The following is a 14,319-nucleotide window of genomic DNA, read 5'->3' on the forward strand; positions in this document are numbered from 1 at the left end:
ACATATACATATATATACATGCATATATCAACCAATGAATGGAAAAATTTGATTCTTATTCCTTGTTTTTCACCCTTTCCTATATTACGAAAAGAGCATTAAAACAAAAAATATACATGCACACGCTCGCAAAAAAAAAGGTACATATGTACATGCGGTACAAAAAAATAAAAGGAATAAGAACAGTAACAATTCCAATAGCAGTTACAATAACAATAATAATAATAATAAATGCAAGCACAATAACAGGAAAAAGTAATATATTAATTCAAATAAAGGGGCGACTGAAGGAGTGGAACAAGCAACATAATATATGTTTTCTAAGCTCAGTCAGTCAGTGGACGGACTTGGTCAAAACGTGTTAACTTGTTCGCCATATAATATATGAACAAAAATGTACTTTTTGCCAATGTACAATGTAACTTGTAGTGTCTACAATAAGCTTAATACTATTTAATAGCAGCTGTGTAATAATACAACATTTCATTCATTCGTTAAAAGTACACACGTATGAGTAAAAAGCAGAAAACACTTCAAACATATAAAATTAATAAAACTCTTGTTCAACTGATTAAGCAGGAAAGAAACTAGGCGTTTAAGCCTTAATGTGTTCGTAAATAGTTACTCATGGGGCCCCTCCTTTTGAAGCATCGTTTTCTATCGGTATATTAACGTTTACATTTTTCACCTTGTTCTTCCCTTTAGTATATACCCTCTGATCTGCAGGATTAAATCCTCTCTCTGGTGCACCAATAAGGGCCCAAGAAGGTGTTTCTAAACAATAATCAATTGCAGTAAAATCTTTTTTTTCCTTAACAAGGAGATGAAACTTTTCGTAGTTAATCCAAGTACACCATTTATTATTTATTTTAAAAACTCGTTTTGCTATTAATATACTACAAGAGTGTTTATGCTCACATGTTATTTCATATATGTCAGATAAAACCTGTTTCGAGTTTATTAAATGAAAAGCGAACTGATATACCTCTTCATGCCAAGGAATATTTTTCATAGTTAACTGATATCCTTCTGACGACCCACAATAAGTTACTGCCTTAATTTCAATAAAATCAGGAGAACCTAATTCTATCAATTTAGAATAACCTAAAATTTCTTCACCCATCATATTATACTCTTTAACAAGGGTAAATCTAAATACTGATCTTTCTTTTCTAGTTTTTAAAATTTTTATGCATGTAATATATCTTTCCCAGTAGTCCTTAAACAAAGGTCTATCAATATTTCTTAAAGCTTCTTTATTTGGTGCATCTATTGATATATATAGTTGTGTTACTTTATGTAATTTCTTTAACTCCTCTGGAAACTGAGCATTCGTAACTAGAAATGTTGATATTTTTCTTTTATGTAATTCATCAATTAGTTTATTAATATCTGGATACATTATAGGTTCACCAACTAATGATAAAGCACAATGTCTTATATTCATACCGTTAGTAAATCTTTCACTTATTACACTTTGAACTCCTTTTAATTCTTTTATCATACCTTGATGTTTCTTGACCGATTGTTCCACAATACTTTCTGCATTATCTTTATTCCATTTCCATTTTGTGCCAACTGGGTTTTTATGATGCCTCCAACAAAATACACACTTATTTGCACAAGCTAAGCTTGGAGTTGCTTCCATACATTGATAAGAAATTATACCATAGAAAGTATGTTTATAACATCCTCCTCTTCCTCTTATATGGGATTTAGTCCATCTACATAATTTTACTGCACTATGTGATCCTATAATTTTATATCCTTCCTTTGTCAATTTATTTCGCTGATTAATACTTAGCATATCTTTGGGTTCACCTGATACCAAGTCTTCCATTTCATCTCCACTGCTGCAATTTGTCATTGCTGTTTTGTTACTAGTACCCACGTCTGTGCTGCTACTATATGAATACTCTTCCCCTTCCCCATTGGACCTACTTTCCGACGATATGATTCTAGTTGATTGTTCACAATTGTTTGAATCGCACTCATCCTGTTGCCTTATGCCTTTCCGTTTGTTAGCGGCATGCCCACTATTATTTGCATCGCTAGAACAGCCAATGCCAATGCTACTACCACTATTACAAAGACTTGCATTTCCATTATGGACTTCATTACCCAAACTTCCTTCACTGTTCATGCGTTTTTCATCGCAACATATAATGCTTTTGCTTTTTCCACTTCTGCTTTCATTGCCACTGTCAAAGCTGCACGAACACTGTTCTGTTTTATTATGCAATTTATTTCGTTGTGTTTGGGCTAATGTCTGTGTAAGCATATGTTCTCCTCTATCCACTCCAACTTCTAATTCATTTGCTTCTCTTTCTTCCATATTTACTTCCATTCTTTTTCCTTTTTTTTTTTTTTTTTTTTTTCTTTTTAGTTTGTCATCCTGTACACCCTCAAGAGCTGGTTTTTGCTTACTACTGCAAAAAAAAGAGAAGTAGTACTTTAACGCCATGTATGTTTTATCAATAGAAAGCTGAGCAAGTCTTCCCACTGTAGCATAATTAAAACAGTAGAAAAAGATTGACAAACTCAGCATTTTGAACAGATTACATTTCCATTCAGAAATGATTTCTTCGTTATCTTCTTGATTACACAATTTAAGTGTTCTGTATAGTTTGTTAGCTCCTAATGTGGAAAGAAGTCTGTCACAAGTACTAATAGGAGCACAAAAGTAATTAGTTCCATACTGTTTATTCCCAAACCCGATAGAGCTATAAAAAATATTTTTCATTAAATTATTTTCTATTTTATTATCTTTAAGTAGGTCTTTTAAGTGTTCCTCTAATTTATAACAATTTTTTGGAAAAGATCCATAATTAGATGTACTTACAAATAATAATAAAATATTTAAATCATAATATTCTAAATTATCAAAAAAAGAATAATGATCAAACTCGTTTCCATCTATAAAATCAATGTGAACTGTGCTAATACTTGTCTTAATGTAACAGTCTACGTAATTGGAAAAAACCGTGTCTGATGATGTTTTCACGTTTCGCCCAAATGCGTCCAACAGATCGTTATTCAGTTCGCTGAGCTGTTTGTCGTTATGCATTCTGTTCTGTTCATTATTCACCACATTCACCACATTCACCACATTCCGCACATTCCGCTCAGACCCCTCATCTGTTGTTTCCTTTCGCTTTATTAATAAACCTTTCCCTTCGTTTTTCCTAAGAAGCACTTTTTTCCTTTCCCTTAAGTACGATCTGAAGTACTCCAGGAGTTCAACCTCCAATTCATTCGTTTCATTCCTTGTGATATTTTCATTTTCACAAGTTATTCTCTTTATTTCTTTACAAAATGTAATTATATTTTTAAAAAATTCTATTAATTCGTTTAAAAATTCTTTAGCCCGCTTGTAGCTATTTAAGCTTTCGGAACCGTAAATTATCTTGACATTTATTTTTGCTTTTTTCTCATTTGAATAAATTTCGAATATGGTTTTTAAAAGCGCACTATGGTCGGACTTCCCCCCTAGCATTATCATATTGTATTATTTTATATTATATTTTTTTTATTTTACCCTTATTATTTTTTTAGTTATTTATTTGTTAATTTTATTTTATTAACTTATTCACTTATATATTTGATTGTACATTTTATAGTGTATTTTATGCTGTATTTTATGGTGTATACTGTTGTACATTTTATTGTACATTTTATTGTACACTTTATTGTACATATCACTGAACATTTTATCGCATATTGTTTTATTTCTTTTTATTTATCTTTTCCACTTCTTCGTACCTGCCATGTTGTGCTTCCCCTTTTGTTCTACCTCCGGATGTTCTCTTATTTGCTACTCCTTAAAATACCCAACGACTTCAGCAACATGGAAGCAACAGAGATTTAGTAAACTCTTGTTATAAAAATTATGTGTAAGGTGCCTATATATACGTAATTACTTAATATCACCGCAAGGTACGTAAGTATGTATATATTTATGTATGTATTTATGTATGTATTTATGTATGTATTTATGTATGTATTTATGTATGTATTTATGTATGTATTTATGTATGTATTTATGTATGTATTTATGTATGTATTTATGTATGTATTTATGTATGTATTTATGTATGTATTTATATATGTAATTATATATCTATATATTTATGTATATATTCACGTATGTATTTATTTATGTATTTATGTATATTTTGTTTACGTTTGTTTATATGTATGAATATATATATGATCAATTAACCAATTCTTCCCCCTCTCATTATTTTATTCAATATTAAAAATACATATAATGATTACATAACATACTATATTTGAATTACAAAATGTTTTATTCTAAGCATACCTTAGGATTTTATCGCTTGATGATTTTATTATTACGTTTATTACGTTTATTATTATTATTATTATTTATTTTCTTCTCACAGAACAGCTGTCATAATTAATGAGAAGAGCGGATATGTCGACATATATATATAAGCGTATAAGAACATATATATATAAGCGTATAAGAACATATATATATAAGCGTATAAGAACATATATGTATATGCGTATAAGAACATATATGTATATGCGTATAAGAACATATACAAAAATCATACATTCATTTAGCAATTACGAGGTAAATCCAAACATATCATTTTGAAAAAAAAAAAAAAAAAAAAAATGGATATGTTGTGTCATAAAGTGAAACAAAAAGGAAGAGGAAAAAATTGAAGTTTCACAAACTGCAAAAGTCAGAAAAAAAAAAAAAATAAAATAAAAACAAAATAAATTAAAATAGAATATTTAAAAATAGAACAAATTAAAATAACGTAGAACAAGTTAAAATATAATAAATTAAAATATTAATAAAAGAAAAAAAGAGGATGATACGGTTGAAAATATCAGAAAATTAGGACCATCTTAAAACGTATGTGAATGACCAACTCTACTTGCAGGTTGACACACGAGTTAACTTGTCGCATACGTAAAGGAAAATTGCAAGAACAACTCAAAGATGATATATGCTTATACGTGATATAATAAATAATTATCTTCCAGTTTTAGTAGAATAATTAAAAAGGAATACTGCACATGCTGAGGAACTCCAATAAATATTAGTCTTTAAGTAGTCTTCACAACTCCGCTGCGTTCTTCTTCTTTTTTTATTCGTTTTATAATAAAAAAGATGGTTAATAATGTACAAAGCATTCAAATTTCTTCGTTTCCAAGGTGCGCGGAGGGAATGCTGAATTTATGCGTTTTGGTTTAGCATTTGTTAATCATGCTCTAATTGTTCATGGGTACATACCAACGTTCTCATCTTTCCTTATTAAAATACTCTATACATACATTTTTACACCATTGCTGATACATATACCCATATATCTCTATACAAAATTGTAATTACATTAGATGAAGCAAACAACCTGAGCATTTACCCCCATAGGCCATTCTATGTACATGCTTTTTTTCGAATTATGTATTTTGATGAATTCTCTATTTCTACAGAAGACACAATTGTTGACTACCTTTTCTTTCCTTTTTAATTTTTTTAGGTACGTTTCCATTTTTGTTTTCCCTTTTGCATATCTTTCTTTATTTCTTATTATTATAACAATTTTTTTTTTTTTTTTTTTTTTTTTTTTTAAAATAAAATCTGTTTGCATATTCGTAGTTTTCTTCCCGTTGTATATCAAAAAAACTGTCCATATTGTTTTCTTCCTAATCTGTATAATAGGGGAAATCATTGCCACTCGGATGTAATAGAAGATTTTTTATGGATTAGTTATTAATCTTGTTTAGATTTCCTTTATTCTTTTTTGAATATAGTAGATAATCAAGCATTCTACCTTACAATGGATATACTAAATAACCCCAATCTATATCTGAAGAAATGACTAATTCACATTTGTCATTTTACAAATGATAATTTTTACTTTCAATACATATGTATAAATCGTTTTTTTGAAAATATTGAAATTCGCAATTCTTGAAGGAACATATATGTAAATTGTTTTTATCACATGTAAGTTTGTCCCTTGTTAATTGTATCTTCCTTCTTAAAATGTTTAAATTTACTTGGTCAATCCATACTTTTTCTAAAATTTCATTTTTACTGTTCCATTTCTCACTTAAGCATGGTCTGCACGCCAATTGTTCATTGAGATTGTAAAAACTTCTACATATAGCATGTGCATATGAATCCCCATAATTTGGAGCTTTCACAGTAGTAATATTTCATCCTTTGGTATTCACACTGGACAAACTATACTGGACATGCTGGCCATCATAATGGCAATGGGAAGAACAACCGGATGAGCAACCAGAAGAGCAACATCAATAGTAAACATTACAGTTGCGGCTTCCCTTACAAGTGAGGTTATATTCTGTACCTGTGTGTCTGCATCTAGTGATAGTACCAGTTCCTCCGCTTCTCATTGTGCTACAAGTACTCCTATACAAATCAGTAATATTAAAGCGGAATACGGATCTATCTTCTGCTAATGCAAGTAATGAGGCTTCCATATCTAAAAATTGCTCTTGTGCAGACTTGGGAAAATACACTTATTTTTTTTTTTTTTTTTCCTTTCCATGTATCTTATATAAAACAATACCTTAAAAGGATCATTCTTCTTTCTATCAATAGTATCATCAAAGTATTCATATTTGTAAAGGTCTTTCCATAAGACATTATAATTTGAAGCACACACAAATTCTTTATTTATTAAACATTTATTTGTCAAAACATCCTTACATGTTAAGAATTTTAATATTTCTTTTATTACACCTGATGAAAAATCGTTCATTTATTTGCAAAGAGGAAAAAAAGACTACTGGATATTATAAGGCACATATGTGAGTTAATGCCAATGTACTTTGTAGTAAGGCCGAGCACAAAAGTGTGTGATATATATATGTACTTACATATGTGTGTATGTATTTACATGTGTATGTATGTATTTACATGTGTATGTATGTACTTACATGTGTATGTATGTACTTACATGTGGGTGTATGTATTTACATGTGTATGTATGTATTTACATGTGTATGTATGTATTTACATGTGTATGTATGTACTTACATGTATGTGTATGTATTTACATGTGTATGTATGTATTTACATGTGTATGTATGTACTTACATGTATGTGTATGTATTTACATGTGTATGTATGTATTTACATGTGTAAGTATGTACATGTACTTGTCCCTAAGTGTGATTACAATTATTCATATATTTTTATTTATGTATGCCCAAAAATATTTAGGAACACATTCTCTTGGGAAAGCCAACTTTGCCGTTCATAAGCCTATATGTACAAACTTAGATATACAATATATTTGTTTGCCTCATTTATGTTAAATAAACTCTTACTTATGTGAAAGGAAAAAACATTTCACTGTGCAAATATTCTGATATAATTTTATGTTGTACTGTATTATATTGTATCATGTGATGTGTCATATCAAATTTTATCCTTTTCTACGCTTATTGTGAACTTTACCTTAAATTGCTAAGTATTTAGCATTTTTTAAGAAAAAACATTCAAATGTATCAAACAAAAAAAAAAAAAAAAATTTTAAATAACATTAATAATAACATTAATAATAACATTAATAATAACATTAATAATAACAGTAACAGTAACAGTAATGTTAACATTTCAAGCCAATCGTTTACAAAAAATTGCTGTAAATTTTCATGTATTCCCCCTTCTCTTGGCACTTCAACTGTTTGTGTGTACTTCCTAAAAAAGTGGAAGGCGTTACACTCAACAGTTACAGCTATAGTTACAGTTACAGAGGTCGTTATTTCTCTTTTATTTTTATTAAAATAAACAATGAGCAATTATATTTAAGAGCTTTCCTTAAAAAGATTTATTTTTAGCTATCATATATGACATCAGGACAAAGGATAACATAAAAATAATAATTTTCAAATATTCTTTCGAAAGTTTCAATAAGAGAAATTTACACAAGAGTGTATTTTCATAACAACCGCTTGTTATTTATAAATTTGTTCATTCATTACAAAATTGCTAGCGGTAAAGTAGTGTACTTAAATATGCATATAAAATTGCACAAACATACGCACACATACGCAAACGCATACATTAGTACGTAAGCATGTGCTATACTTCCGTATTCTCGTTACAGCATAGTTTCATTCTTATGGAAAATTTTTTTCCCTTCCAAAAGCGCTTTTTATCATTGTTGCACCGGTGGTTAACTTACACATACTTTTTTAACCTACATGGGCTCATGTGTTAATAATATTCCATTTATTCTTTATTTATTTGATATATCACTGTTTTTCCTTTTCCTTTTCCAAATTTTCACACACTATAGTAACTTGTGTGCCTATTCACAAAACGCTGCAGTGTTTTCTGCATTTTTGAACATGGGGAAATGGAAAAATGATAAAAAAGATTAGTTAAAACAGTTAATAATAAAAAAGACGGTACGAAATATAAGTTTTAACACTATTCGTTGTTCTCAATGGTATAAAAATTATTCCTAGTAACAATTACATCTCCACTTTTGATTTACTGAGAAATGAAACAACCTTTTTTATATATGTAAAAAAAATAAAATTTTTCTTTTTTTTTATTCTAGCTATTTTGATAGGATAAGAATAAAATAGTTACCTTACATAAAAGATAAAAACTTTGCCGAGTGTTAAAACAACAAATAATTATATATTTGTATAAATATATGTGTATTTTTCGGAGGAACCAAACACGAAAAAAGGGAAAAAAAAAAAAGATAAAAAGGAAAAATGGAAAAGGTTAAAAAATGAAAAAAGGAGAAATAAATATGATACTGGAAAAAACGTAAGAAGGAGAAATAAATATGATACCGGAAAAAACGTAAGAAGGAGAAATAAATATGATACCGGAAAAAAAGTAAAAAGGAGAAATAAATATAATAGATAAAAATACCGGAAAAAAAGTAAAAAGGAGAAATAAATATAATACCGGAAAAAAAGTAAAAAGGAGAAATAAATATAATACCGGAAAAAAAGTAAAAAGGAGAAATAAATATAATACCGGAAAAAAAGTAAAAAGGAGAAATAAATAAAAACGAAAAACCATAAAAATATATAGTACGAAAGATAACCTAACAACACTTTTGTGAATGCATTGAAAAAGCGAAAAGTTCGCAACTAGGAGGGACTAAAAAAATGATTATAATAAAATTGAAGTGATAAAACTACAAATTCTAAAAAAAAAAAAAAAAAATTAGAAAGTTAAAAAAAAAACCATTAAAAAGGTAAAAAAAAAAATCGTCGAAAAGGCAAAATTAATCGTCAAGAAGGAAAACAAAATTGACCGAAAATGTTCAAAAGTAAAGGGCGTGTAAAAAAATTCTTTCAAAAATAAAATTATAAAAAAAAAAAAAAAAAAAAAAGGCTTAGAGAATATGTAATAACATAGAAAAAAAAAAAAAAAAAAAGAACATAAAAAATAAAAGAAAACACAAAAATAAAGATAAAGAAGAAAGCATGAAAAAGAGCAAAAAATTTCAGTGAACACATATACATGTATATATATACATATATGTACTCATTTTTAATGTGTTAACTTACATTCTTTTATTTTGTGATAATACCTGCTAAAGTGATTATATATGAAGCAAACATGAAAAATAAAAATATGATGCAACAATAATTGCATTATTTTATTTTGTTTTTTCGAAATTTTGCATATTTTTATGTACATAATAAAGTACTTCATATATGTTATTAAACTTCATTGTTTTTTTTTTTTTTTTTTTTTTTTTTTAGTGAACATTTATATTTTTTCAAGAGTCCTTTAAAGGAATTAGCTTTATATATGTTGATTATTTAAGCGATCTTACGCTGTTTACGAAGTGAAACTGATTTTTTTTTTTTTTTTTGTTTGCATATGTGTACTCATGTACGTACATATGTCCATACATACATATATATGCATATGTAAAAGAATACATACATAGGCACATACTTATTTATGGATATGTTCCGTATACATACTTCAAGCCATACAATTTTTGCAAAGGCCTATACATCACTTTTAAGTTGTCTGTAATTATAGCCTCTTTTGCAATTCTTTCCTTATCGCCTATATGCGCTCGGGCATATAAATACACCATATATATATATATATTGATATAGTCATGTATATATGTGTACACATTTGTACGCATATAAAAACGTATACATATTTACACACACATACAAACGTATTCATACTTTCCCTCTCCCCCACCCTACGCATGTTTTATTGGGCAAAACCCATCATTTAGATTATGATTTTTTATATTTTAATATAACAATAGAACATATAATGGATGATGATTTTGTCAAAGCTGTGAATAAATTTAATGCAAAATTTAGTTTTCATAATAGAAAAAATCTTACAAAGGGTGTTAATAACAATGTATATGGAAAGAACGATAAAACAAAACAAGGGAAAGCTGATAAACTAAAGGAGGATTTAGAATTACAATATATACACAATTCGAATAATAAGATTTGTCAAAAATTTCTGACCCTTCCCCTTAGTAAAAAAGAAGATAAGTTGAGTAGGCATTCGGATAAAGTTATACTGGTTAGTTTTATTACTTTTTTTTCAATGAACTACTCTGTGCATGTGCTAAAGTACATGTATATGTGTAAGTGGGTATGTACGTGTGGAAGTACGTGTGGAAGTACGTGTGGAAGTACGTGTGGAAGTACGTGTGAATATACGTGTGGATGTACGTGTGGATGTACGTGTGGATGTACGTGTGGATTTACGTGTGATGTACGTGTGGATGTACGTGTGAGTGTACTTATGGATATATACATGTATTCACGTACGTATGTGTATATATGAGCTCATGAGTGTACATATTGCGTGTCCAACCTTTGTAAACATTCTCTTCCCGCGAACATGCCCGCATATTTATGCTTCATTTTAGTCGTATAGTAAGATGGGACTTAAGATGGAAATACTGTTCGTAAAATAAATTTGCAAAATGTTCAAAAAAAAAATAAGTCTAATTTTATTTCGAAAATTGGGTGTATTTTTATTACGTGTAGAATATTAATTAATTTCTTCCCATAAATTTACACTTTTTTTTTCTCTTTTTTTTTGTCCATTTTGCTGCGTTTATATTAGCTCTTTGATTACTTTAAATGTGAATGTAATTAATATCACGCATAAACGCATAATTGAATGATTATTATTATTATTTTTTTTTTTTTTTGAAGAAGGAATAACCAAAATAATGTTTTAAAATATTATTGAGGGGATTACTTAATTTTTGTATGAACATGTGCATGTAGTCATATACCTACGCGAGGTTATATAAGTGTACTGATATCTGCTCAACTTTTCCGTTTTTACAGCCCGTGTCAATACTGAAAACCCTCGAAAAAGGAACTTATCGGAACGAAGTAGAATTTCCTTATTCGTTTAGCCTAAAAAATGTAGAGAATAATTATATTACCCATGCATGTGTTTTAGAATTTAGCTCAAATGAAGGAATAATATTAGTATCAGAAAATATAAAAGAAAATTTAGGCATAATAGCAACTAGTGGAATAATAAGACTCTTAGTAACTTATGCAAATTTACCGAAATGTGATTTTATAAAATTTGAATCATTAAATGAAAATATTAATGATATAAAATTTATGAAGAATTTATTGGAAAATGAATTAAGCATAAATTATAGTACCCTAACTTTAGGAGACCATGTTCATATTAATCATTTGAATTTTTATGTAAGTGAGTTAGAGCCAGATAATGCTGTGTCGTTAATAAATACAGATATTGTTGTGGATATATGTAAACGCAAAATTATGTGTGAACAATTTAGTACTTTTCAAAATGTTGAAGATACACCATATGAAGTGATTAATAGTACAACTACAAATGTTAATAGTAGTATGAAGTGTGGAATAAAAAAATATAAGTATATGATAAATTATAACATTTTGGAATTGTTAAAAAAGGATAAGATTAACATAAATTTTTTATTAAGTTCGAACGATGTAGATAATTTCAATATTTTTATTTCATTTCCACCATATGATTCGGTCTCAGAAACGATGCATCATTTGCATTTCGATGATTGTAGTAAAGATATTCAAATAAATAGGGATATTATAAAAAAATGCTTAAAAATACATTTCGTTTGTTTCATGAAAGAACAAGCAGATGATGTCCAGGAAAAGCTTGATGCCACGAAGGAACGGCTTGACGAACAAGACCCTTTTTTAGAATATATATATGATCAATACTTTCCCCATATAATATACATAGGTATATCATATACCACGGAAAACGAAGTACAATACAGCTTATCATCAAAAGTAGATAGCGAAAGTAGAAAAACAATCAAAGAACAGATTGACAATACGAATAAAAACAAAACAAACGACAGAATCCCAAACAATAAATTAAATGAATTACGCGAAAATTGTAAAAATGAACTAATTTATGTAACATGTGATAATTGTTTAAAACAAATTTTGGAAAATAATATAAACATGCATAAAATTCATTGTTTAAATAATATTTCTCTATGTAATATCTGTAAAAAACCGTTTAATAAGAAAGATATCCTTGATCATATTCATTGTGAGATATGTAATGAAGGTATAAAGATAGCTGAAAAAAATAAGCATAATTTTTTATGGCATACAAAAATAAAATGTACATGCCAAAAATATTTTTATAGAAAACAATTCATTTTTCATCAGAAATTATTTTGTCCAAAAAAAATTATATTCTGTGCATTTTGTAATATATTTACCGTTTCCGCTGCAAATATTTTTAATGAAGACTATATCCTTGCCAACTTTCTCGATAAATTTGATAGTTATAATGGTACCAGCAATGACAATAATAGTAGTAGTAGTAGTAGTAGTAGCAATAATAATAATGAGTTAACTGTAAAATCAATTGACTATTATTTCCAGCTAATGCACAAAAATTTTCATTTTTTTGTCAAACACATTAACAGCACGGAACATGAAAAATACTGTGGGTCCAAGTCTGTGATGTGCGTTATTTGCAAAACTAACATGTACAGAAATAGGTATTTTACCCATTTAAATTTAATGCATAATATGGATAAAAAGGAATCATTTAAAATTATAAATGAAAATACAGACGTGTAGGAAATTATGAACGAGTCAGAAAATTTCTAGGGCATTTTGAAAAAAAGTTCAAAATGCTCGAACTGTTAAGATTTGTTCGTTAATTCATTTGAGAAATTTTATTATATTTTATTTTTCCATTTAATTTTTCCATTTAATTTTTCCATTTAATTTTTCCATTTTTATTTCATTTTACTTTTTTATTTTATTTGTCTTTTTTTATTATATTATTTATTTATCCATTTATATATTTATCTGTTTATCTTTTTTTTTTTTGTTTATTTTGTAATGCGGGTGACAAGTGCCCGCAGAAGGGTACTATTATTAATTTAGATGCGCTTGTACTTAAGTATGTATGTATGTATGTATGTATGTATGTATATATATATTCATGTTTACATGTGCACCTTTTCACACGATATGCGATATTTACCGCACTTAGGAATAAATTGTTTGTTATATCATGTTATTCATTTATTGTCCTTTTTAATTAAATAAATACTTCAAATTTGCCTAATTTTTAGGAAATGATTATATGAAATTTTTAAAATAAACTTTATTTAAGTAATTTCCTTCTTCTTTTATTAAATATTATATTGTATAGCACTATTAAGAGTAAATTCATAAACATACTTGAAAAATAAGTATTACAAACCTAGTAGAAAAAACCTTCCATCGTTCACATTTGTTCAAGTATTTTAAAACGTTACAATGAAACACTGAATAACTAAATTTTATTATATATACATATTAGCTAATATGAATTTATCAAGAAGCTTATAAAATTTTGAAAATATTTAGTTTATTTTTCATTCTATGATGAAAAAAAGAAAAAGGGGAAAAGCGTACAATTATTCGTGTCTCCTATTCCCCCTATTCCTTTTCTTTAATACTTTTTTATTTTTTCTCATAGCTTTTTACAAAAAAAAAAAAAAAATAATAAATAATTTGGGAAATATTCAAAAAATAAGGTTGCCCTAAAACAAATTGTTGCTTTGTGCATTCGAAACAAATTATATGGCACACTCGAAGAGGTAGTAACAATTTGGCACACTCGAAGTGGTAGCAACAATTTGGCATACTCGAAGAGGTAAGTGCAATTTGCTATTCTGGAAGAGGTGGGTACATACTGCAATGTATTTTCCCTAGAAGTACAATAAAATTTGCAAAAGTATTTTTTAATTTTTGTGTACGCACATGTAAGTAATAGCTGCGTAA

At 27.9% G+C, this 14,319-nt stretch overlaps 2 protein-coding genes and 1 pseudogene across 2 annotated transcripts, besides 1 other annotated feature; 1 reads left to right on the forward strand and 2 right to left on the reverse strand.

The window, feature by feature from the left end:
• Positions 1–625: 625 nt before the first annotated feature.
• PmUG01_10019600 (tRNA-YW synthesizing protein, putative) lies at positions 626–3,502 on the reverse strand (the record flags this gene model as incomplete). Its single annotated transcript, XM_029005377.1, has 1 exon — positions 626–3,502. The coding sequence occupies one exon, from the start codon at positions 3,500–3,502 to the stop codon at positions 626–628; it is 2,877 nt and encodes a 958-aa protein (XP_028861972.1).
• A 1,925-nt stretch (positions 3,503–5,427) lies between these two features.
• On the reverse strand, positions 5,428–6,773 carry PmUG01_10019700 (annotated as a pseudogene).
• Positions 5,428–6,773: a sequence feature (conserved Plasmodium protein, unknown function, pseudogene).
• A 3,524-nt stretch (positions 6,774–10,297) lies between these two features.
• Positions 10,298–13,122, forward strand: UFD1 (ubiquitin fusion degradation protein 1, putative; the record flags this gene model as incomplete). Its single annotated transcript, XM_029005379.1, has 2 exons — positions 10,298–10,561; positions 11,344–13,122. 2 exons carry the CDS (start codon positions 10,298–10,300, stop codon positions 13,120–13,122), a joined length of 2,043 nt encoding a protein of 680 aa, XP_028861973.1.
• Positions 13,123–14,319: the final 1,197 nt, after the last annotated feature.

The sequence above is a fragment of the Plasmodium malariae genome, assembly GCF_900090045.1.
Source record: "Plasmodium malariae genome assembly, chromosome: 10".
Lineage (NCBI taxonomy): Eukaryota > Apicomplexa > Aconoidasida > Haemosporida > Plasmodiidae > Plasmodium > Plasmodium malariae.